General features: G+C 55.9%; 1 protein-coding gene across 2 annotated transcripts in view; it reads left to right on the forward strand.

Moving 5' to 3' along the window:
* SMG6 (SMG6 nonsense mediated mRNA decay factor) overlaps positions 1-25,738 on the forward strand; it is a 111,238-nt gene that overhangs the window by 31,679 nt on the left and 53,821 nt on the right. For both annotated transcript variants that reach the window (XM_069874086.1, XM_069874087.1), the window contains exons 11-12: positions 22,889-23,005; positions 23,502-23,670. In XM_069874086.1, coding sequence (XP_069730187.1) covers positions 22,889-23,005; positions 23,502-23,670 — 286 coding nt within the window. The remainder of the gene's footprint in view (positions 1-22,888; positions 23,006-23,501; positions 23,671-25,738) is intronic.

The following is a 25,738-nucleotide window of genomic DNA, read 5'->3' on the forward strand; positions in this document are numbered from 1 at the left end:
GTGCTTTTTATCTGCTGCTCCTTGCTTATTACTTGTTTTCCTTTACTTTGGCCCGGGTTGGCTGTGGTCCCTCAGGGGCGTCCCTGCCTTGGCGTGCCTCCCCCATCTTGCGCTTTTCATGTGTCCTCCTGCACGTCTCCTGGCGGCTGCCACTCTTCTGCGAATCAATCTGTGCGAGGTCACCATGTGCTTTTTTTTGTCAGGCTGACTTTTTGGGGTGCAGTGGGATGTTTAAACTGGTTTCAGAGCCAGCCAGCTGTAAGCAGCATGTGGGGTTTCATGGCCTTCTCCCACACAAGTCCTGGACCTGGCAGCTTGTGCCCAGGGCAGGGTGCAGTCAGAGCCCCGTGGTCTGTGCCCGGCGCAGTCGGGAGCCCCGCGGTCCGTGCCCAGTGCAGTCAGAGCCCTGCAGTCCGTGCCCAGCGCAGTCGGGAGCCGCGCGGTCCGTGCCCGGCGCAGTCAGAGCCCCGCGGTCTGTGCCCAGCGCAGTCAGAGCCCCGCGGTCCGTGCCCAGCGCAGTCAGAGCCCCGCGGTCCGTGCCCGGCGCAGTCAGAGCCCCGCGGTCCGTGCCCGGCGCAGTCAGAGCCCCGCGGTCTGTGCCCAGCGCAGTCAGAGCCCCGCGGTCCCTGCCCAGCATGGTCAGCCGAGCTGTGTTGGTCCCGCAGGGGCAGCACCAGGCACGCTGGCGCTGGTCTGGGCTGCCTGTGCAACCGGGCAGCACTGGGAAGGCACTGGGAGATGGATTGGGTCTGACAAAGGAAGCCAAAGAATTCCTGCATGAAGCGCTTCCCCCGCTGTTCGGCATCTAAGGGCGTATTCCCCGGGGGAGCCACTCTCTCCATCGCCCAGGGAGGCGTGCAGCCAGCAAGGGCCCCTCTGACCTCCTGGCTGCCTCCTGTCAGAAGCATTCAAGGTGCGAAAAAGCTTCCCGTGGACCCCAAAGCCGTGGGGCAGGGAGGGCCCAGCCAGGGGAGGGAGGCAGAGGGACACGAACGCTCTTTCGGGGCAGCCAGGCAGTTGCTGGCGTTTCCCATCCTGGGGTGTAGGTGATGGTTTGGGCCATCCTGGGCTCCAGCTCGGGGGGGACCTTTGTGGGGTGGCCCGTTTAACAGTTTGGTAGCCATCTGCACAACGAACTTAGAGAGAAGCTTGGATCCCTTTATCCCAACCGCAAACGCTCCAAGAATTTTAATTTTTTTTTAATTCTCTAATTTGGGGAAATAAAACTCTGGTTTCTGAAAGGATTAATTGAAGCCGTGCTTGCGGCAGGGGCATCTCGGTGAGGGGAGAGCGAGAGAAACCCCCTCCCAGCCCCATCTGTGCCCAATTTACTCCGATCTGGCCTCTCTGAGGGTTTTTCTTTTTTTTTTTTCTTTCTCTCTCTCTTTAATAATTTGTTTTATAATTCCTGGAATCAAACCCATCTCAGACACACTGTTTTATTTTACTGTATTATTGGATTATACTTCCTATAAATCACTGGATGTTATTCATAGGCCACCACCAGAATAACTTCCCCTCTCCCCTTCTCCCCCCCCCTCCCGGTGGCCCCGCATTCCAAACAAGCGCTCAGCAAAGTGGGGGTGCAGCGGCGCAGGGCACCCCAGAGACGCTGCCCGGAAATCCCAGCTAATTTGCCTGGCTGCGGGTGTGAAGCATCGGGGCTGCAGCACCTGGATGCCTTCTGGCACTCCCGGGCCGGTTGCGTTGTTGTGCCGTGTGGAGGTTGTTAGGAAGGTCGGGTTTAGGTGGAAGCGGAGAGGGGAGGGGAAGCTGCCATATGTGCATCCTCAGCACATGGAGGGAATGAAGTTGGATCCCCCTGGGGCCGAGCAGAGTCGGGGCACGGAGGCACGGGGAGGTTCTGGCCAAGCGCGCGGCTTTAGATGAGGGTTGGGAAAGTGGGTTTGCGTTTGTCTGTCCTCCCCTGTGAGGACAGACTGGGAGAGTTGGGGTTATTCAGCCTGAAGAAGGCTCCAAGGAGACCTTAGAGCAGCTTTGAGTACTGAAAGGGGCTCCAGGAAAGCTGGGGGGGGGCTCTGGATCAGGGAGTGCAGGGATAGCATGAGGGGAACAGTTTTCAGCTGAAAGAAGAGAGATCGAGGTGAGATCTTAGGCAGAAATGTTTTGCTGTGAGGGTGGGGAGGCCCTGGCCCAGGTTGCCCAGAGCAGTAGTGGCTGCCTCATCCCTGGAGATGTTCAAGGCCAGGTTGGATGGGGCTTGGAGCAACCTGATCTGATGGGAGTTGTCCCTGCCCTTGGCAGTGGGTGGGACTGGATGGGCTTTGAGGTTCCTTCCAACCCAAACCATTCCATGATTCTATGTTTTCAGCCAGAGAAAGTTACAGCAGGGCAGGGTGATGACCCCGCGGGGTGTCTGCTGTGATGGATGAGGAGGAAGACCTGCTATGTGGGCGGCAGTCCACTGCCAAAGCTCAAGTGGGACCCAAGCAGGGTTTGAGGGTGTAGCCAGTGTGGCAGGGTCAAGCTGGGCTCTGATTTGCAGCCCTCCTGGCTTTATCTTCTCAAGCAGAATTTATCTGGGTTTTCTGTGTGAGATAGGGTTGGCTGGGAAGCCTCAAAAGCGAGCAAGGTTGGGGGATTCATGGCTGTGGCACATTCAGAGTAGCGTCTGTCCCCTTTGCCCTGTCACACCGGTGTCCCCAGAGCAGAGTCAAGTAGAGCAATGCCACACAGGCCACTTGGTACAGAGATAGTGTGCCTGGCTCACAGGGAACTGTGCTTGCACAGCGAGTATCTGCTAGCTACAGCCTTTAATAATGTGCATGGTCCTGTTTGCTCCTTGAAGGCCTACACCAGCTTCTGAGACGGTGATCTCGACCACGTCTTCTTGATAGGCACGAGAAAGGTTGCACTAGTTGGTGCAAATCAACTGCAGCTTCTCTGCAGGTCCAGGACGTCCCCTTCCACGTGTGCGTTCAGCACCCCAGCCTGGCTGGAGGGGACGCATCGAATGCGAAGGACCCCCTGAAATCAGCCCATGATTTTGTAACCAGCAGCCTGCTCCGCTGCCGTCCTGCCGCCGTGCACGGCCCCGTGCTGGATGTGTTTTGCTCTGCTGACCACAGCTGCTCTCTCTTGCTCAAGCTAAGGTGTGAACCCCTAAAATATCCCCAGAGATGCTACAGAGGCTGGTGGTGTCTGCCCTCAGCGGAACCTCACCTCTAGCCATCTTCTCAGTTCTTGCTGAGTTTCTGATGCTGGGGGCCAGCTTTGGTGTGAGAGCGTGTATCGCTCTTCTGCCACAGCCGCATCACGATAGCTTCTCAGGAGGCTCTGACCGCATCTTGCACATCGGAGCAGATACAAGGGCCTGAGGGTTGAACGTAAGGGAGTACAGAGTGTTTGAGCGGGTTTAAAAGTAAAACAGTGCTGCGGGGAGCTGCTTTGGTTTGGTAGAGCTTTAAAATTAGGTACAAACCAAAGCTTAATAAAGCTCAGACCGTAAATAGCAGAAGCAACAACCTCATCTTCCCCTGCCTGGCAAGCAACTGAATCTTCTCCTCATTTCCCTCCTTGCGTGGTAAATACGTGCTGCACCAGGCACCGGTTGGCACCTTCGGGCAGGCAGCTTCAGGCACAATGCTGGGAGGTGGTGGAGATGTCGTATCGCAGGGCTGTGTCCTGGGAAGGCTGAGCACCTGCAGTCGTGTGCCCTGTTGAGAGCAGAGCTTGAGGTCCCTCCTCCTGCTTGGGCAACGTGGTTTGTAGCACAAAGGCAGCCTGCTTGGTGCAAGCAGGATGGAGCTGAGCAGTTTTGTGATGGGCTTTCTCAGGGGTATAAGAGCTCTGGGCATGTAGGGAGTGTGGACTGAAGTGTCTGTGCTGCCTGCCTTTCCTCAGGGGACTGAGCAGTGCTGTCCTTAGCAAGATGCCCCTATGTTTGGAGAAACTGGATGTTAAACCCATCCTTCCCCTCCCTTTGCCTTGCTGCTCTTATTTGTAGCAGGTTTGAGTTATAATCGGGATAGGAAACCCCAAGGAGGGCTGGCTGGAACTGGTGTCCGTCCTTCTGTGTGCTGCCTGGCTCAAATGGAGCCTCTCTGGAGTGAGTGGGTGCTGAGATGTTGCTGCCTGGGCAAAGGGGTTTTGTGCTTCACCTGTTGTTATGAATCATGGAATGGTTTGGGTTGGAAGGGACCTTAAGGTCCAGTTCGACTCCCACAGGCAGGGACACCTCACACTGGGTCAGGGTGATAACGCCCCACTGCTCAAAACCGCTCCCCCTCATCCTATCCTTGCACTCCTTGATCAAGAGCCTCTCACCAGCTTTCCTGGAGCCCCTTTCTGCCCTGGAAGCTGCTCTAGGGTCTCTACAGAGCATTTTCTTCTCCAGGCTGAACAACCCCAGCTCTCCCAGCCTGTCAAGTGACACCTGCACCTTGCTGTGCCCAGGTTTGGCTCAGCCCGTGCCCGTGTGAGTGAGATGAAGGGTTGAGGTGACACGAGGGGTGACACCTGTGTGGCTCATCTCTGGAGCCGCACGGCTTCCTGTGCTGAGCTGCTCGCTCGCGCAGGGCCTGCTGAGGGACACGTACGTGTCCGGAGGTGGCAGGCGACCCTCCAGGGTTTCTGCTCTGAGCCCTTAGGACTGTTGGAGGTTGGCACAGTTACTGGGAACTGTCGGCGCCTTTCCTTTCGGGGAAGGAAACTGTCTCAGACTTGAGACATATCAGCAGAGTTCAGGTAAAACACTTTTGGCCCAGACGTGTTCAGAGTCTCTCGCTCTTGGGCTCTTGAGGCTGGTGGCAGCAATGTTTAGACCAAAGTCTTCCTTTGCTTATTCCCCTCTGTTTCCTGTTTAAAAGGCAGATTGTCACATATTTGGGGATTTATTTACCGTAATTGGAGTTATTTTCCTGGCTGCTGGCTTCTGCCCTCTGATGCAAGACTCCTCAGTGAAATGTGTGTCCAAAAAGCCGTGTGACTTTCTTTCCCCTTGCCACAAGTGCCAGCAGGAGATGCAATAATCAACGCGCTACAGGGAATTTCCACTCGCAGTTCGGGTTTCTGAAATCTAGACGTTGGCTTCAGAGGCAAAAGATTGAGCAGGGCTTTGTGGCAGAGAAGGGAAAGGTTTCCAGCAAAAACGTGTGTTAGTTGGTGTGTCAGAGTCTCCAGTCCTGCTCTCCAGCCCGAGCGCCACACGAGTCCCTGCCAGGCAGGGTCGGATGAGCTCAGGGAGGGCTCCTGTCCTCCCTGCATCCTTACATCTGCCCTTGAAGCTGTTCCACCAAACGCAGGGTGATACTGAGATCTTATTTCAGGGCAACAAACTGAGGGGAAATGATTTGTAATCACAAAGCTGGAGTCTGTTTTACAGCCAAGCTTCGGCAGCGCGAGCGGCAAGTCGGGGCAGAGCCGGCAAGAGCCAAGGGCAGGTTAGAGGGGCTTTCACGCCGCCGTGTTACCAGGGCCAGCGCTGCGGGCGCCGCAACAAACCCGCTGTTGCGACCGAGCAGCGGTGTCGCTGTGTGAAGGGAAAGGAAACGGAGCGCTGGCACACGGTGCCCATCCATCCCGCTGCAAAGCGAGAAAGAAGGGCCCTGAGGCAGTGGTCCCAGGGCTCTGCCTCACCCCTGCATGGCAGGTGGAGACGAGGGGTGCCAGGGAGCCGGAGCGGGGTTGCACCAGGTGCAGCGGCTTTGGGGAGGCTTTAGAAGTTTGCAGCGTGACAGGAAATCCTCTCGCTTTTAAAGAGATGTTTCTGACTCTTTAATCTGCCTCGCGCCTTTGATTTCCTCGTACTTCTAAGCAGCACCGAGTCAATTACTGTATTTCTGTTTAATTCTCTGAGAGAACGTTGTATAATTAGGCTAATTATGGGGCTTTGTGAAGTTGTAAAACTCTTGATTGAGCTTGCGGGGCTGTTTTATAGCCTGCCAGGTGTAGGCTGAGGGGGCTGCCTGCCCCGTGCCCTCTGCAGGGTCGGGTGCGCCTGCCAGCGGGCTCGTCCCCTGCCAGCTCCATCCCACCTCCATCCGCTTGCAGGCTGTGCTCTCGGTGAGTCGCGTTCCTGGTGCTGCAGGAGCCTCAGCTGGGAGCGAGCACCCTCAGGGGCTTGTGGGATGAACGCCGAGGGCAGGAGCGGCAGCGTAGCCAAGACTCTGTTCCTGCTCTCGAGTGCATCTGCAGCTCAGAGGTGACCCCAGGCAGGCTGGTGTGCAGACACCTTTGATTTTCCCCGATTAGGACCTGCCGGAGGCTGCGTGTGCCCCTGCAGCGGGATCTTGGCAGCACAGCGCTGCTCTGCTGTGCTAATGATGGTCAGGAGGAAGGTGAGGACTTGTTGAGCATGACCTGCAGGAGTAATGTTCAGGCCAACAGTACAGACCGTGACTGTTCAGCGCTGTCATCTGGCCAGGGTTAAAGGTACTTCTGTAATTGAGGGGTCATTTTTAGCACTGATTGATGTGGCTTGTGCTGGCTGTGGTTACTGTGACTGTAGAGCGGTCTTGTAGGTGACATGGAGAGGGCATGAGTGTGACCAGCAGGATAAGGGAGGGGATTCTGCTCCTCTACTCCACTCTCGTGAGACCTCACCTGGAGCCCTGCGTTCACTTCTGGAGTCCTCAGGACATGGAGATGTTGGAGCGACTCCAGAGGAGGCTACAAAGATGACCTGAGGGCTGTAGAACCTCCTGTATGAGGACAGGCTGAGAGGGTTGGAGTTGTTCAGCTTGGAGGAGCGGCTCTGGGGAGACCTTAGAGCAGCTTCCAGTACGGAAAGGGACTCTAGGAAAGCTGAGGAGGGGCTCTTTATCAAGGAGTGCAGGGGTAGCATGAGGGGAATGGTTTTGAGCTGAAAGAAGGGAGACTGAGATGAGATCTTGGGAAGAAATGTTTTGCTGTGAGAGTGGGGAGGCCCAGGTTGCCCAGAGCAGAGGTGGCTGCCCCATCCCTGGAGGGGTTCAAGGCCAGGTTGGATGGGACTTGGAGCCCCTGATCCGATGGGAGGTGTCCCTGCCCATGGCAGGGGTGGAACTGGATGGGCTTTGAGGTCTCTTCCAACCCAAACCATTCTGTGATTCTTTGCCTGTCCTCGAGGCTGGCACTTGTCTCTGACGTGACTTTTGGGTCCCTCAGGCTGTGGGGTGAGAGGGGAGGTGTATGGAGCCTGTCCCTGTGGGATGGGAGGAGTTGTTTGGCTGTAGGGAGAGCACGAACCCCAGCAGATGGCAGCTCCTCGGCTGTGGGGTTTCTTCGCTCCCCCTTCTCCCGTCCCACCCCGAGCGTGTGGTCCCCTGACCCTGCCTCGATGACCCCCGGGCGCTGCCAAAGCCAGGAGCAGGGGAGTCTTGCGTAAGCAGCGCCTGCTCTCTGGGTAATGGCACGGAGACGGAGAAGGAGGCGCCGGCTGCCAAAGGCGGGTTGGGAACAGCATAAACCCTTCAGAGCAGGGCCCGGGGAGCCAAGGTCTGACAAGCCCTCATGGCTGGTGCTGGGAGCGGGGCTCGTCCTGCCCGGGGGGCCCCAACGGGGAACGGCGAAACGCTGCCACATGGGCTCGTGTGTCTTTAAAACGCAGGCGAAGCGGAAGTGATGCTCTTGGGCCCATCTGCGCGGGGAGCGGGAGACGCGCCCCAGCTGGTGCGAGGCCCTGGCAGCCCCGGGAGCTGCCGTCTGTTGGGGTTTACTGCTGTCTACGTTGGAACACGGCTTGGGAAAGGGGGGGTCGGTGGCACCGTGCCAGTCCCGGTTCGCCTGGCCTTCTCGTTCCTCTCTCCTCCTCCTCCTCCCCGCTCCCTCCGATGCTTTAAAGTCACATTTCCAGGCCAGACATAGAATTAATCTCTGGGCACTTCACATTGCTGGCAGCGCAAAGCAGGATGTGGGATCTTTTTTTTCTCTCTCTCTGCGTCTTGGCTGACTTTTTTACCTCTCGAAGAATTTGGAAGGGCCGTGAGATTCCCCCCGCCCCCCCTTTGCTCGGTGCCGTGCAGTTTTTCAGCACGCTGATCACCCTGCTGTGGCTTCACCCTAATAGATTTCATATGCTGACACAGTTGACATCAGTACCAAACTATTTTACATGTGATCTGGTGTATTTCCTGAGGAAATCTGCAAGATATTTATTAAGAACTAATAAAATAAACCTCTCCATGAGCTTTTAGGTAGTTTTCAATTTTTCATGTCTCTCTCGTTTCCTCTTATCAATGAGTTTCTATTTTCTCCCTCTCCTCTCTGACCATCGCAAAAGGAAACAAAAATAAATGTTTTAAACCGTTTCTGAATGGACACTGGGAATATTTCTGTAGTGATGTATTAGCAAAGTCGTATTTTTAGTGCTGTATTGTCAAGACTAAAAATATCCCGCTGCACTGCATCCTTTTTATAGGGCTTTGTGTTGTGTGCGCGCGCGTGTGCGCTCCGTGTCCTTCGAGTTTGCACCGGTGTGTACGGCTCTGGCTTTGTGCTGCGGCAGCGTTGCCTCCCCGTCGCAGCTGGACTCCATTAGAGCCTCAAAAATTAAAGTAATCCTGGTTAAGAAAGGAAAGAAAATATTAATCAGTCTCGCAGAGCCGCCTTGCCCCGGCTGAGCCTGGATACCTGCGTGGCAGCCCCGCTCTGAGGGACTCCAGCAGCCCCGGCTTGCGTGGGCCGGTGGCTTCTCCGCTGCGTTGCGGCTGCCGAGGGTGTTCCCTGTGCTGAGGGCAGCGGCTCCGCTTTCCCTGCATGGAGCGATGGGGTTCAGGGCGAGGTTTGTGCTTGAAGGAAGGGTCCTGCTCGGTTTTCTGGCTCAGGAAACCCTCTGGGCACTGATTTGGCAGGCGGGAACGCGCGTGGAGCTGGGAGCAGGCTGGATGCTCATGTTTGCGGAGGAGTTTTCTCCCTTTCTCCTGTCTCGGTCTCCTCCAAACCGTTACAAACAGTGTTTGTGATGGAAAGAACCCAAGGTGGGTGCTGGGCTGAGAAGCCCCAGCCCCTCTGTACCCACAGCTGGCGTGGAGGGACCCCGCTCCGAGGGCTGTTCCCCCACGCCGCGACGAGAGGTGGCTCCATTCCCTTCCACACGTGATCGATGCAGCCATTCCCAATCCCCATTTGGTGTCCCCGGCCATGGCTTCGGGGACAGCTTGCGTCACAGGTAGCGGGTGCTGCGGCTGACGGGGGACCTGACGGCCGGTCCCGCAGCGCCGTGCGCACGCCGCGCAGCGTTTTATGGACTGGTGCGTCTCACGCGTTCCCCCGCCACCCGCCCCTCCGCCGGCTTCTCTCCTCTGAGTCACTCGCCACTTCAGTCGCGGGTGCCTCGCGTCGCTGGCTGCTGCCGTCTGGAGAGCCGCAGCCTCTCGGCTTCCTGCAGAGCCGTTCAGCGAAAGCAGTAATTAGGGGCCGTAAAAGATTGATTTTTATTAGCCAGAAGTGTTGGTGGGTAATTGGCCATAATTTGAACCCGGCCAGATTGGAGATTAATAAAATATATATATATATAAAGTCACAGAGCTCTTTTTACCAGAAACGCCAGCGCTGTTAGTTGCAAAGCCCTCCCGAGGTGGGTGGGACGGGACGGCGGCTGCTGGGGAGCGGGCGGCAGCGAGCGCCTCTGCTGTACCCGTCCTTGAGGGCGTTTGACACTGGCATGGGAAGAAAGGAAAGCTTGTTTTCCAAGAACTCTGCTCTTTCTCAGCTTGATAAGCATTTAAAATAAAAGCTGCACAATTGGAATTGGCAGAGCATCCTCATTCTTTTGTCTCTCTGTTTATTTTTTTCCCCTTCATCCCTCGACATGTGTGCTGCAGCCCACGGTTACTACGCCCCGCAGAACCACAGGCCTGGAGCTTGGCAGGCGCGTGCCGAGTGCTGCCCAGCCCCAGCCTGCCTCTTTGAAGCCTGGCAGCGCAGCAGAGATCTGGCTCCGCCACCTCCTGATGTCCAGGGCACTCAAGTATTTGACTAAAATGTACGTTTTTCAGCCCCTTTTGGTTCCCCTTTTGCTCACGGGGCAGCAAACCCAGGGGTTTGCCTGGAGCTGGAGCGGTGAGTTTGGGCCAGGGCTGGGACTGGGCTGTATGGACCCGATCGCTTTGGTATTTATAGACTCTGTTGGAATAGCTTGAACGTGGCCAACCTGTCGGAGCGGTTTTACAGCCAAATCCTGCATCCCATACGCTCATCGCGATGGCTGGTGTCAATGATTGGAGCATTCACTGCTTTGCTCAGGGTGTGCGGCAGAGCCGACCCCCACGCACGGTTAGGCTGAATGTTAGGAAAAAAATTTTCACAGAAAGGGTCATTGGGCACCGGCAGAGGCTGCCCAGGGAGGAGGTTGAGTCGCTTTCTCTGGAGGGGTTTTAGGGACGGGTGGACGAGGCGCTGAGGGACATGGGTTAGTGATTGATGGGAATGGTTGGACTCCATGATCCGGTGGGTCCTTTCCAACCTGGTGATTCTATGATTCTATGAATCAGCCCGGGGAGCACTGCCGGCTCCCCAAGTCCTGGGTGTTGCTGCAGGTTTCTAAGTGCTTGTTTTTCGCTTGGCAGCCCCGGGCTGGAACCCGGTGTAACTGTTTCCCAAAGCATAGTTTTGGTTTGAAAAGTGAAGGTCAGCAGTTCGCGAGTGCGGCGCTTGCAGCCAACTCTGCGGTTCGCCGTGTGCCACCGGGCCAGCAGCACTTGAAATCCTGATCAATTGATCTGCAACAATCTGAAACCACGAAGGGCGACTGCCAGTTCAAACTCCCCGGCTCGCCCCGTTCTCCCCACCCAAAGAGTCTTTCTGCCCATATCCCCTTTCTCGCCGCCTGTCTCCCTCCCTCCCTTTCAGCTGCGTATTGGAGTTTTGGTCTATCTTTTTCCATCTCTCTGTCTCTTTTCATAACAGTTTTTAATAACGTTTTAGTTAGTTCCAGCCTTTTCCCTCAATGGATCCCATTGGAAAATGCATTTGAAAGGAAACAGTTATACACTTCCCTTCCTTTGAAACTCTGTTGGCACCTTTTCCAGTGCAGTAAACCATACAACATGGATTTTCAAAGTTTCCAAACACAGACACGCTGGCGTTAAATTGATGAAAAAATCTTTTATTCGGCTGTATAGGAACTGTGAGTCTCCGGGCTGCTGGTCACGGCGAAACCCAAGCTCGCTTTGGAACTGCAACAGGTTTTCAATCTCTGCAGGAAGCGGTGGCGCTGGCTCTCTGGGAGCCGGCAGCTCCCTCCCAGCAGGAGATGATCAGCGAGCGGAAAGGGTGCTGGAGCACCCGGAGCTGAGCCCGCTGCCCACGAGCGCAGCCGTTCCGTGGGAACGGGGCAGCCGTGGTAGCTGTGGGGAGCTTCACGGTCACGCCAATCCTATCGCAGTCACAGGGGGAAAGAGGAATTTGGCATAAAACCATTACGTCTTGTGCCGGTTAATGACTGTAGAAGGTTTAGGGTCTTTAGTTGCTGAGCCCGGTGGCGGGGTGCTCGGTGGCCCCTGCGAGTGCGCGTGTGCTGTCGTCTGAGCAGGCGTTTGGGACCTGGGGCTCTGGCTGCAGAGAAGTTGTTGGAGCACTGAGATCGTATTTTCTAATATGTGAACTTGAATGTTAGACTTCCTGGAATGGTTTCTCTGTGGGTTTGTGCCTGTGGTTGGGGCCCTTCCCGGAGGGAATCGCTCACTTGACACCTGAGAACCTCCCTTGTGTGGCACTGCTAGAGCAGATTTTTTCCGAGTTGCCACAGAAGAGCACGGCCCCCGTTCACCACGAGAGGTCGGGTGGGTGAATCTGAACTGCAAGTGCCCTTGCGAGGGGTTGTTTCCAAATGGAGTGAGCCTTGGAGCCTGTGCTCAGCAGAACTTCCGTGCACCTGAGGTGTGTGTGAAGCAGGAGAGGCCCCCTGTGATGGATGGATCATGGGATGGTTTGGGTTGGAAGGGATCCCAAAGCCCATCCAGTTCCATCCACTGCCAAGGGCAGGGACACCTCCCACTGGATCAGGGGCTCCAAGCCCCATCCGACCTGGCCTTGAACCCCTCCAGGGATGGGGCAGCCACCCCTGCTCTGGGCAACCTGGGCCAGGGCCTCCCCACCCTCACAGGAAAATAAGCTCTCATCTCAGTTTCCTGTCTTTCAGCTGAAAATCATTCCCCTCATCCTCTCCCTGCGCCCCTCCCCAGCTTTCCTGGAGCCTCTTTCCATACTGGAAGCTGCTCTAAGGTCTCCTCGCAGCCTTCTCTTCTCCAGGCTGAACAATCCCGACTCTCCTAGCTCGTCATCTCACATGGAGTCCTCAGCTGGAACGTAAATCTAAGGCTCTGCCACATCGGGAGCGCTGGGTGTGTGGGGCTTTTCCCCTCTACGTGCAGGAGATGCTGGGGCAAGCAGGTACTGATGGTACCATCAGAGGAGCCTGGAGAACATGCTGCTACGCTATCACCTACCTTGTGCTGCTTTTTCTACCTGCCTTTCCCTCTCCACTCTTTCACCTGACTTTGTTTTTCCTTGCCTCATCTTCCTGAGCTGCTGTGGTTGCTGCGGCACGAGAGCTGTGTGCTAATGCCTGCCCAGATTTCCCTCGGCCAAGCGGGGCTGGACGGTGGTGGCAGACGGCACGCCCAGACCCCACCGCCGTCCCCTGCCAAACCTCTGGTTCCTGCTCTGAAGTGTGAAGGTGTGAGGGATTTCGCTGAAATGGTCAAAGAGTTTTGAACTTGAGAAGAACAATATATTTTCCCTAACCTCATTCTGGCAAATGGCTGAACCCCTTTGTAGATGAAATTTTTCCCAATAAATTCAGCTCGAAGAAAGCTTTTGGCATGAAGGATTGTGGCCTAAATGGTTAAAGTTTGGCAAAGGAACTGAAGCCAGTCTTATAATGGAAAGTGTTAGGTAAGCTTCTCTGTGGGCCTGGCGGCTGGGCTCTGCCCCTCTCCGAGGGGTGTCCTAGTGCTGGGATCATTCAGGGAGGCGACATCTACTGATGCCGCTGGCATCATCCATCCTGAGGACCTGAGCAGGTGCTGGAGGTGGCCAGGAGCTGGAGCAGGAGGTGAGGAGGTAGCTCAGGCCTGGAGGCATCAGATGAGGACCCTGGTTTACTGCCTCCCTGGAGGGGGAGCGGCAGGAGGTATGGGTTTCGCTTTACATTTTGGCATTTGCTTTACAAAGTGACGTGTTGGCGCTCTGGTCCCTCAGGAAGCTGTAAAAAGAAGAGCAGCAAAGGAGCGAATGTGTTGAAACGGAAGCTGCACATTTTGCTGCTCCTGCCCCATCAAAGGCTGCTTTCTCTGAACTCACCTCTCTGCAGGTGCTTGCTCTCCTTAACTTTTACTCCAGGCTTGAAGTGCTCACCAAGGTTGATGGTAGAGGAGGCATCTTCCAGGCTTTCTTTGTGTTTGCTGCCAGAGACATTGCTCACCTCCAGCACAGGACAGGGGGATGGAAAAGGCTGCCTGGTGTTTGCTGCGACTGTCCTGGGAAAACTCCACTTGGGGCTGGAGCAGATCCCTTGGGAAGCTGTGTTCACACCTCCTCCCCACTGTAAATACTGTCTGACACGGTGAGGGCTGGGCACACTTGTGCTGAGGTGCCCACTTTCCTTGCTGGCCCTTTTGGGGTGAGGTTCTGTGCTCATGGCTCCTGCAAGAAGAGCTGGCAGACCTGTGCAGAGGACAGGCTGTCAGGGGTTTTATTATAGTGAGCTGCATCATCCTGCAATGCCTCTAATTCCTTTTTACATTCCCATCATCCACATGTTCTCTTTCGATGTGGTGTTCCCTGTTTTTACCTGCCCTCTGCGCATCCCGAGCTCTGTTCGCCTTTGGATCCTTGCAGCCGCTTTGGTCCCATCCCACTTGTGCATCCTGCAGCAATATTCCTTGTGCATCCTGCAGCAATGTTCCTTGTGCATCCTGCAGCAATATTCCCTCTGCTGCAAGAGGCAGCTGGTGCCAGGCTGGTCTGGAGCTGCACACACATACGCTCTTCTGAGCCGGCCAGGAGTTACGGAGGGTTGGGTTTGCCAGCCTTTTAGCTGCCAGACAGGTCAAATCCGCGTCGCCGTCAGTTGTTGGCAGCAGAGTCGGCGGCGCTGGGGATTGTGCAGAGCCTTGAGGCTAGCGAAGATTTTGCTGTGCCTGTGTTGTAAATCTGCGTAGCAGGTCTAAGTGCTGAAAAGTCACAGTTTCTCAGGTGATTCTCCAGGCTTTGCCAGTATGGGTGAGACTGCAGGGACCTTGGGCCCAGCCAGGATGGTCCAGGACTGGCGTGTCTTAGCAGCCTGATCCAGTGGGAGGTGTCCCTGCCCATGGCAGGGGTGGAACTGGATGGGCTTTAAGGTCCCTTCCAACCCAAACCATTCTGCGATTCTTTTTTTTCAGTGCAGTGGTGGCTGGTGAAAGCTGGGATGTGCATGGCTCCCAGGCAGGAGGAGTGTTTCTGTCTCTGCATGGAGTGTTTCATGGTGAAAGGGCTGGAGAACAAGGGTTATGAAGAGCGGCTGAGGAAAACAGCCTCAAGTTGCACCAGGGCAGGTTCAGATTAGATTTCGTGAAAAATTTCTTCACTGAAAGTGTTCTCAGGCACTGAAACAGCTGCCCAGGGAGGTGGTGGAGTCCCCATCCCTGGCGGCATTTAGAAGATGGGTAGGTGAGGTGCTATGGGATGGTTTAGCAATGGACAGGTACAGGTGGACTCGGATGATTTCAAAGGTCTTTTCCAGTCAAATGATTCTATGATTCACATCCCAAATTGACTGCAGCAGCCTTGCAGGGGCCAGGGATGCAGGGCAGGATCGCGGCCCCGCCGGCTGGGTCAGGCACCCCGAGCGCAGAGGGAGAGCTCCGAGTGCCGCTCAGCGCGAGTGGAAACGGCTTCAATCTGTGTTTTGACTGATGGGTCTTTTCAGGAAATTTCTGAGAATAACATTTCTAAAAATGGCTGCTTCTTTCCACTGATATTTCCTGGAAAAGGCTGCAGTTAATTTTAAACCACTATCCTTTTCCCTTTTCAAGTGGAAATGGCTCTGTGCTTGTCCTCGAGCCTCGTGTCATTCTTTCTGCCCTAGCCTGAGCTGTGCAGTGGAGGGAGACAGCATGCAGCTGCCCTGGAATCCTCTACAGGACACGCTGGTCTTCCAGGGCTGCAGAACGTGGGGTGCACGTGTCTGCTTTCCCCATGGAGACAAATAACCGTCTCTCCCTGAGCCGCTTCAAAATGATGTTCTGTGTCGGTTAGTCCTGGCCAGTCCTGACTATGCAGGAAAGCGGTCTCTAAAGTCATCCAGCCTAAAGCTCCGCTCAGGAAGGATATACAGAGCTGCTTATCGCACCCCAGGTGCAAGGATCTATTATTCCTGCACTTGGATCCTGGGCTTAGGGATGGTCAGAGCTAGAGGCGAGCTCGCGGATCAGCCGGAGGGAGCTGGTGGCTCAGAGCTGTCTTGAGCAGGCAGCCCCTTCACGTAGGGCAGAGCAGAGCTTCCCCTGTGGCTCCCAGGCAGGCTCGCTGCTTCGGGTGGGAATATGTCATTAATTTTTATACCTTCCCCTGTAAAACATCGACCCTTTTTATGATGTCATGAGGGATTCCTTAATTTTGCAGCTGCTTCCTGGTTACGTCAGAGAAGAGCCTCCCGTCCTAGAGCCCAGCGCTGCAGTCCAGGACGGCTGGAAACAAATGAAGTGTTGAATATCTAATGGCTTCCACAGGGAGAGCTGCTCTGTCCTCCCCAGGCCCCCGGCATTCCTCACCTCCTAGGCCTCCCTCCCTTGGACAAGACAGGGTTTTAGCACAGAGCAGAGGGAGCCGCGGACTCCCGGGCAGCCCCGGCTGCTTTGGGAACACGTGCAGCGAGTTCTGCAGTGCTGCTGCCTGTCTGGGCTCCCCCGAGGACCTTTCTGCCTTTCTTACAGGGAGAGGTCGGAACGAGGAGGTGGACTGGGGGCATCCAGGTTATTTCTGCAGTCCAGTGACGTTTTGGAAGGGAATCAGCCCCGTGTGCTGCAGGCGGTGGTGGGGCTGTGCCGGGAGCGCTGGGGCTGCCATCACCTCTGCTGCCTGCAAATTCCGAGCCAGGGAGCATCTTTCCAGGAAAGCTGCCCATCGTTCCTGGGCTCTTTGCAGGATTTTAGCCAGGACCGAGCCGCTGCCTCCAGGTTCCCAGGCTCTCTTGGGGGCAGATGAGTGTGCGTGTGACTCGCCGGTTCCCAGTGGAGAGCTGGGAGCGCCCGTGACTCAACAGGTCCTCTGCGAGGGGAAATGCCCTGTGGTTGCAAGCATCCCTCTCGCTTTGCTGCTTTGATATTCCCGTCAGTTGTGTGTGGTTTCCACCGTGGGCAAGCGGCGGCGGGACCAGCGGCGTGGCTTTCCTTCCCCGCTTCCTGCAGAGATCCCCATCCCAGCGGGCTGCCCTGTAGCCCTGCCAGGGCTGCGTCTGGCGGAGCGTGACTCATGGGGAAAACACTCTTGTGTCTGAGCGATAAGAGAGCAAACCAATTGCCTTCAGGTGGTGTCAGCCTGGAGGTGACCGGCCTCCGTCTTCTTCCCCGCAGGGCAGCAGTCAGCTGGTGAATCAGTTGTCTGTGCCGGGGAGCTGCTGACGCATCAGCCGGGCGCCCTGGGCACAGCTCGCCCGCAGCCCTGCGCTCTCAGCTCCTCCACCTCCTGCCTCCCCTGCCCAGCCCGTTATGTCATCCTCGGGATTGTGGCTGGAGACCCACTCGGTGCTTTGATCGCCTTCATGTATGGTCCTTTACTGTATCATGGGGAAGGAGGGTCCAGCTTTTGCTCCCTGGCAGCAAAGCACATCCCTGCTGCGCTCTCTGCCTGCTTCCCAGCCTGGAGCCACAGCTCAGATTAGGATGGGAAGGTCAGCGTGGAAACTGGCTCGCTGGAGTCCTCCTGACCCTTGGCTGGAGCAGTCCAGTCGCCTGAATCAAAAGAATCTGCTCTCCTTCGAGACTGTAATGTTTATTGGCTGGTCTTGTTTTAACACTGAAAGATTCAGCGCTCCTCATGTTTGCTGGGTTGGATGCAGGAGTGTGACTGCTGCTTGTTTGCAGGTCAGGGCTTTCTGTGCTCACTTCCACCACTGCCTAGTGTGTGCTTGGAGCGGAGCAGTGAGGAGCCCTCACTTCCAGCCCCCTACCCCATCCCCATGCGCACACTTGGAGCAGAGCAGCAGGGATCCCTTGTGTCCAGCCCCCTGCCCAGTCCCCACGAGTGCCCTCCTGGCCGAGTCTACAAGGTCTGTGCTTGCTCTGCCCTGATTGTTGTCCCTCGCAGGATTTCCTTCAGCACATGGCACTCGGGTGGGTGCGAGAAGCTTCCTCCAGCAAATCCCTCTCCTCGGAGGCAGCCGTCCCTTGCATCGCCTGCTCTTTCCCATTCCCATTTCCTGTGGCTGCCTGCGTTGCCCTAATAGAGGTTTGGCATCGCTGTTTTGCACACCCTAGTGGGAGAGGGGATGTGTTTATCACTTTTCCTGGAGATTATCTGTTTAAGCACTCTCTGACAGTTACAATAACAAGGGCAGCGCGTTGTGTTTCCCAGCAAAAGGACACTTGCCGCTGAAAGATGTATAGCACTAATTAGAAATACATAACATCCGGCCACATGGCAGCCTTCTCCCGGCCGCTCCATTTCCTGAGCTCAGACGACTTTGACGACAGTTGGTTTATGTTTTCCATGAATATAATGTTCTCAGAGAAACATGAATTTCTCCCCTTTACAAAAGTCCCCATTCTCTCCATTTTTCTCCCCCCAGCCAGCCACCCTTTTCCCTGCGATGCAGGTAGATTTATGACTGCAGAAAGCCTCAGTCGGATCCTGCTGCTGGCTCGGTCGCAGCAAAGCTCGCAGCCTCTGTGCCGGACGCAGCCGAGAGCCCAGGTAGACTCGCAGAGGGCGCTGCGGCAGCCGTGCCGGCCTCTCTGCAGAGGAAACTGCCTCCTGGTAGAAAAGCAGCACCCATCTGGATCAAAACCCCCTCTTTCCTATGTATTAAGAAACAGGAGGGTTCTACAGCTCAGAGGGTGTTTGTGATCTTCAGTGAAACCTCCCATCCTGGTCCCCAATTGCATTTTCTTTGTGCTCACAGTCCAATGCTCATCAGCTCCAGTTCTTTCCATCCCAAGCCCTTTCCCTCCTCTCAGTCTTGGGCTCTGCAGGTGACTTGGGCACCAGTTGGAGGAGACTGAGTCCAGGCTCCAGCTTGCAGCAAGCGAGTGACCAGTACAACGACATTTATCGGAGGTCCCTGCGTACTGGATGGGAGCAGGGCAGTTGCTCTGCCGAGTGTAAGGGCGCTTCGACGTTGGGGAGGTAAGAAGGTGGAGCACGCTCAGGGACGTGAAATCTTAGAAGGTTTTCACTGCTGAAATGGATTCCTATTGAGTATGGAAAAACTGCTGTATTTCAGATGTTTATTGCTTGGCCAAGTGCAGACAGATTTCTAGTAGGACAGGAAGAGTCTCTGTTAAAAAGGTTATTCTGCAGCGAAATCTCCCCTTTCCAGGCTTTGCAGTTGCGAGATTAGCTCAGGGAAAAGGTTGTAAGTGTTTTTTCTAACAGGGGTAAGCTACTATCTTGTTTCCTAGCCCCATTCTGGCTGGGGCTGGAGCGCCTCTGCTGCGAGGACAGGCTGAGAGTTGGGGTTCTTCAGCCTGGAGAAGAGAAGGCTCCAGAGAGACCTTAGAGCAGCTTCCACTGCTGAAAGGGGCTCCAAGAAAGCTGGGGAGGGGCTTCCTGATCAGGGAGTGCGGGGATAGGATGAGGGGGAATGGCTTTCAGTTGCAAGAGGGGAGATTGAGATGAGATCTTGGGAAGAAATGCTTTCCTGTGAGGGTGGGGAGGCCCTGGCCCAGGTTGCCCAGAGCAGGGGTGGCTGCCCCATCCCTGGAGGGGTTCAAGGCCAGGTTGGATGGGGCTTGGAGCCCCTGATCCAGTGGGAGGTGTCTGGATTGGGACTGGATTGGCTTTAAAGTCCTTCCCAACCCAAACCATTCTGTGATTCCTCTGGAAGCTGGGCATTTGCGGTGGTGCAGCGGGTGGCGAGGATATGGTGTCACCCTGAGTTAGTCCTGGCTGCTAACGCTGCGAGCCCTTCAGCTGTGGTTTGACAAGCAGTTATTTAGGTAGTGGTGCCAGCTTTATCCCCCTCCTCGCGCCCCACACAGCCTCTTTGATGCTGGTGGCACGGCTGAAAGGTGACATTTCCAACCCCGATGAACTGTGTGATCTGATTGGCCGGGTGGCTGCGCAGGCGAGAGCTGAGAGGTGACGTGGTGACAGGAGCTGTTTAACCGATGCCGGCATTAACAGGGACGTTTTCCTGGTTGCGAGGGGAGAAGGTAGAGGGGGAACGTGTTGTGGTTGTTGGTGCTTCACCCCGTGGTGTGCTGGCTGATTGCCTGCACCGCGTCCCTGCTGCGGCTGCTGGTGGCATGGAGGAGCCGTGTCTCTGACCACCTCGGGGCACCTTGTTTTGTGTGTGATTCCTGTCCGGGGCACCTTGTTTTGTGTGTGATTCCTGTCCGTAGCCTGACCGCCTCCCAGTGATCAGAAAACCCCTCTGATCACAGCCTGCTCGGGGTTTCAAGGGGGGAAGTGGACTGTGGGTTTGCGGCAGCTTTAGCTGATGCGATGCCATCCGTGCCACCTAAAAACATCTCCAGCACGAGGTGACTGTCTGCGGGGATTGCAAGTGGGATTGTCTCGAGCTGATACTGTAGTTCTGCTTCTTCTGTGTATCCAGGCAAACAGATCTGGGAATTACAGGGCTTCCCCTGTCCTGGGCAGTCAGGATCTCTCTGCCAGCTCACGTTTGTCCGGTGTCCCCAGGCTGTGCCAGTGCTGTTCACCTGCAGGTACAGGAGTCCCCTGTGAGTCACTGCAGCCTCTAAGAACATCTCCTTCCCTGAGGTTTGTGTCCTAGTGCAGCACAGACCATTGCTCAGCTCAGAGGTAATGCTAGCCCGTGGGCTCCAGAGCAGATTTTCCCTTTTGGCATGAAGTATTAGTTCTGGGGAAGTATTAGTTCTGGGGAAGGCTCAGACACTTCATGCTGTGGATGCGGAGAAATAGTTTCCTTACTGCCCATCTCTGTTTCTGTGTGAGCACCCCCGTTTCACGAGTGCTCTGCCCTTTGTACCCTCGTCCTGAGTCCTCGGGGGCCACTGCCACCCCACCACCTCTGCTCGTGCAGTCCTGACTGGCTCCAAGCTCCCAGCCCTGTGAAAGTCAAGGCTCCCCGCCTCCCGAGGAAAGTGGTGAAAAGGCGCAGAGAGAAAATTCCTTCTGATTTATGGTGCTTTCCTCTTTTGTCCTGCAATTAAGCTCTGAAGAGCTGGCGATGCAGGGAGCTGTAGCACTGGTGCATGTTCAAGGGTCTCGAATAAGCATCCACCTGGCTGCTGCTCCTTCCCTGCCCGGTTGCTGGGCTGGAGGAGCCTCCCTGGAACACGACTCACAAGCTTGGATGCAGAATGAACTTTCAGAACCAGGGGAATTTTGTGTAATTTAATGACAAGATGACAGCACCCAGGGTAGCTGAGCTGGAACTGTAGGGAAGTGACCCTGGAATATGGGTGTCCTCTTCCTTCTGCCTGCAGAGTGGGCAGCTTCTCAGGACTGAGCATCATTGGGTGCGTGTGGCTTTATAGAATCATAGAATCATAGAATAACCAGGTTGGAAGAGACCCACCGGATCATCGAGTCCAACCGTTATGTAAAGTGGGTGTGAGCGGTGGGCATGGGGTGCATGTTGGTAGCAATACGAGGTGGTTGATGGGGCTGTGGTTGTGGTGCTCACCTTGAGCGCATCACGGGTGGCTCTACCTGCAACAGCTCACCTACCAGAACTGGTTTTTACTCTCGTTTGGGTGTTTAATATTTTATGGGGAACTTGTAGCCCTTGAGAAGAGCTGGAGGTGGCAGGAGGAAGGGCTGAGGTGTGGGTCCCGTGCCTGGTTGTCACCACCCCAGAGCGCTGCTCCAGCACCTGGAGCCGATCGTTGACCTGCAGCAGGGCCGTGCAGTGCTCCTGACCTTTGGCATCACAGAAGCCTTTTAGGCTTTGCCTGTTTTGGAAGAAGAGCTTTCATACCAGCCCCATTTGAAATGGCTTTTCACCCGCCCTAGGGATTCAGCAGACTCTGATGTGGCAGCGCAGTGACCAAGGTCTTGTCGTGTGTCTATTTAAGACGAGAGGTGAAGAGGGTCCAGCATGTCACCCGAGTGCAGGAGGAGGGAGCACGGGGAAGACGACCGTAATTTCTTTAGCTGGACTGGAGCCAAAGCGCTGCGACTAACGCTCTTAATTGTGGGAAAGGCTTCATGAAAGAGATTTACTGTCCCAGAGTGGTCACATCTTTAGTTTTATGTTTCCTCCAAAAGCTGACAGCCCCTGCAGTTATGGCACTTCCTACCATTGCTCTGCAGCATCGCCTTGGTCCTGGCTCTGTGGTCAGAGCTGCTCTGGTGCCACTCTGAGTCATCCTCAGTGGGTCTGAACTCCCTGGCAGCTGTAAGAGCTGGTCAGATCAAGCCTACAGATCCTCCTGGTTTTTTTCTATATTTTCTAGGTGTATTTTAGCCTTTGTATAGTTGGGCTTAACCTCCCACCCCATTACTCTGAAATAATTTGCACTTAAAATCCCAACCTTTGTTCTCTGCGCCTCAGGCGTTTTGCTGGCCCTGGCTGAACAGGGTCTCAATGTCTTAAATTAATCCTCTTGCCTTCTGCTCAAAACCCTTGCTCTGCCACGTTAGGGGAGTTCAGCTTCCACCACCTCCTCGCCTGCGCGCAGCCGACGCTCCTGTCTGTGGCGAGGGTGCCTGGGAGCTGGGGCTTTGCAAGGATTCTCCCTCCACGTCCCACGCTTTGAGTCGGTACCTACACGTTTGCATTCCCTGTGCAAATCCTTCATTCCTCACAGCGCCTGCCCGGCTGCAGGGTGAGGACTGGGAGCCCTGCTCCTGCAGCAAGTGACGTGCAAAGCTGGCACGGCAGCCTGCGCAGAGCTGGTTGGAAAACCCCAAGAGGGGTGGGAGCACCCCATCCCATCCCATCCCATCCCATCCCATCCCATCCCATCCCATCCCTCTGCTCCCACCATGGCAACGCCTCCCTGCTCCTGAGCCTCCCCCCCACATCTCCAGGGAGGATGTGAATCAGGAGCAGAGGGGATTTAGAGGGCAGAGGCTGCCTGTAAGGCTTGGACACCTCCTGCGAGCAGGCAGCGCGGTGCCTGAGCAAGCGCGGGCAGCCTGGCGTGCCCCACGGTGCGCTCGGCCTCGTGCAGCGTAACCCGTGGCCAGCTCCAGGCAGCTCCCCACTGCTTTCAGCAGCCTCAGAAGTGGTTTCTGGCTGGGTGTAGCTGTGCCGGGGGGATTTGCTCTCGCTCTGAGCCGGCTCTGTTTGGAAGAGCTGTGGTCGTGTGGCATCTACTTGAGTAACAGCTTCAATTAAGCGCTCTTGACAAGCTGTTGTGTGACTGCTGAACTAATGGGAGGAGCCCCCTCCTCAGCTGCTGAGGTTATGACTCCAGCGGGGACAAAGATCAAACGTGCAGCTAATTACCCTTTTAACGCTTAAACACCCCCTCCTTGAGAAGGCGGCAGCTCGAGCAGCGGCTTCTGTGCTGGGAGCTCAGGGCTCAGCGCTCGAGGTGGTGTCGGTCACGATGGGGCAGGGTGAGCACAGCCTCTTCCCTCTACAGAGTGGCTGCTCCCCACCTTTGTCCTCCCGTCCATGAAGCAATTGGGTGCGGGATAGAATCGTAGAATCACCAGGTTGGAAAAGACCCATCGGATCATCGAGTCCAGGATGGAGAATCTCCCACCCTTGCAGACATCCCTGCCCTGTGCGGGACGCAGAAAGGGAGGCTGCGAAGGCAAAGCGGGATGCAGCCTCTGACCTGCTCCCTCTCTCTGTCTCTAGAACACGTCTCTGAAGACTGCCGCTCCGTCATCCAGGAACAGGCCACGGCCCTAGGCCTCTCCATGTTTGCGCTCTTGGTGAGGAGATGCACCAGCCTGCTGAGAGAATGCATGCAAGGTAAGGGCTTACCAGCAGGATCTGTGCAGGGCAGCCTGGTGGGGTCCAGGCCCTTATTCCCTGCTATTTTTCACATCCCTTTCACTCAGCTGGGGCCTTGGGTTTTCCCTTGTGTCCCCAGCTCTGCTCAGGTTGTGGGACATGTGGCATGGAAGCCCCTGATGCGTGCAGGCAGAAATGTTTGGAAGGGATGGACACAGGGCATGCTTTCTGCCAGCTATTTGGAATCTTCCTAGAGCTGGGACCCCGGGATTGTGTCTCTGTGACTGGTGCACTGGCACCCCACTGTCCCAGCTCACAGATGTCCCGGCTTGCCCCCCAGGCCAGTCCGTTTAGGGAGAACAGATCTGGCTTTGTACTTGCTGTGGGTTGTGGCTCTTCCCTTGCATCTCCAGAGCTGGGATGTTGGGATCCGTGTCACACATCCCCAGTCCCTGCCCGAGCCTGGCTTCTGGCTGCAGCGAGCTGCCTCAGCTCTCACGTCTTGTATTTGCAGTTCAGCCACGAGAGGTGGAGCAAGAGGATGAGGAGGACGACATCAAGGTCTCTGCCTTGCCCCAAGACCTGAAGGAGCTGCTCCCCAGTGTGAAGGTCTGGTCGGACTGGATGCTTGGCCACCCGGACACCTGGAATCCTCCTCCAACTTCTCTCGAGCTCCCCAAACAGTACGTGCATCCCTGGTCTGTCTCCTGGTGTCTGCTCCCTCCCTGTGCTCCTTGTGTTGCCTTTCCCGTGCTTACTCCTGGCTCTGGCACTCCGACCTGAGCACCCAGGAGAGGCTCAGGGTGCAGGGGACGTTAGGGAGGACTTGTCACCCTTGGTGGCACAGCAACTTCTTCATTGATATGTGGGTGGGGCTGAAGTATCTCCAAGGGGGACCATGAGCTGGATTTTTACCTCGTACTTAGGATGTGTGCCTGCTTTTGTTGGGATACGTCTCCTTTATGTGCTCTGAACAGTCAGGACCTTCCTCTCTGCAAGGGGAAAGTCCATTCCTATCCTTTTTCCAACCGAGTTGAGCCAACCTTGGTTTGGCTGGCCTGGCCTGGAGCAGCTTGCCTGTTCCTGGAGCTCCAAAAGTTGCCTCCCTTCTGCTTCAGAAACAGCTTGTGTCTCCCCCTGCAACGCATAAAGGGGTTAATTCTCTAAACTGGCCAATTCCAGCCCATTAGTCCATAATGCGGACTAGGCAATTTGCATATTTTTGGACAGAAAATTGAGTGAAGGGGCCAAGTATGGAGTATGCGAAACAGTGTCTGAGCATGCTCCGTAGCTGCTTTCCCGCAGGATTTTCCATCTGCCTCCGGTACTCCGGATCCAGAGCCTGAAATCACGTCTTATTGTTAATCCAAAGGAGCCAGAACCCAGGGTGATGGGAAGGCGCATTAAGAGTAATCCAGCAAAGTGGCTTAACTATTAATGGGTCCCCGCTCCGTGCGTCAGGTCCAGTCCTGCTCTCCTGGTTTATTGCCTCTTACTCCAGTTCTTTTTCATTTGGCTGAGGAAATGGAAATCTCACACAGGAAGTTCTGGGCCTCATTTTGTGGAGATGGAGTCTGTTTTCTGTTTGTCGGCTGCTTGGTGTGGGACCGCTGCCTGCTCATGTGAACCGCTGCCCATCTTTGGGCAGGAACTCAAACTGGGATCTGTCACGTGAGGGCGCGTGCACCAATCCCCCCCTTTCCCCTCACGCTGCCGGCACAGGGAGCCGCTGAGCCCTTGGCGACGGGCAGCCTCGAGATGGAATTTCTGAGCGGCTTTGCGCAGCCGGCACTCGGCGCCTTCCCCGGGATGAGCTGCCTCCTGCTCCTACAGGGCACGGGGCTGCATCCCCCCGTGCTGCCCAGAGCAGGTGCGGGCTCCTGCTTGCCTGCTGGGGTGGGAGAAGCTGGTGGTGGTGGCAGCCCCCCAGTCCGCTTGCCCCTTGGAGTAGGAGAAGCTGGTGGTGGTGGCAGCCCCCTGGTCCGCTTGCCCCTTGGAGTGGGAGAAGCTGGTGGTGGTGGCTGCCCACCCCACGGCCTGGCAGCACGGGGCTCTTTGGGGCGTGGTTGGAATGGGTTGGGGGGGGACTCTGCTCCGCACGGTCCTTGTCGGCTTGGCGGATGATCAAGGGTCTTCATCTTGAGGCAGAGACCCAAGCGCTTCCCTGCTTTTCCCTCACCCTGAGCGGCCCCTCTTTTCCCATCCTGCCCTTCTTCTAGAGCATGGGCAGCGATTTAGCGATTGATGGGAATGGTTGGACTCAATGATCCACTGGGTCATTTCCAACCTGGTGATTCTATGACTCTCATCTTGGCTCCCAGCTCCTCTGCCCTGGTGCTCTCTGGCTCACCAGGAGCTTCTGCCTTATCCACAGTGAGGAGACAGGCTGCTCTTTCAGCCCAGACCTCTTGTGTTGACCCAGCAGTGCACAGCCAAGTGCTGGTGGTCCAGGACAGCGGGAGCTGAGCCTCCCTGGAGGTGTGGGCTGGAATGAGCAGCAGGGAACCAGCTCTGCACCTGGGCACAGTGTGGGACTTGTGATTTTTTTTTTCCGTAGAGATGGGAAAGGAAACTGGGAGCACTGGGTTCCCGTGTCAGCTCTCTATTGACACAAGCCTGCTGGCTGGCCTGGGGTTGGTCAGTAACCAGGTAGAGTCACCGAGCCGGGGGGTTTAGATAGGAGCAGCTTCAAAGCAGTTGAAAAGTAAAGTGTGGGTCAGAGCAGCAGGCGTGTTGGAGTAAGCCAAGGTT

The sequence above is a fragment of the Phaenicophaeus curvirostris genome, chromosome 21 (assembly GCF_032191515.1).
Source record: "Phaenicophaeus curvirostris isolate KB17595 chromosome 21, BPBGC_Pcur_1.0, whole genome shotgun sequence".
In the NCBI taxonomy this organism is placed as follows: domain Eukaryota; kingdom Metazoa; phylum Chordata; class Aves; order Cuculiformes; family Cuculidae; genus Phaenicophaeus; species Phaenicophaeus curvirostris.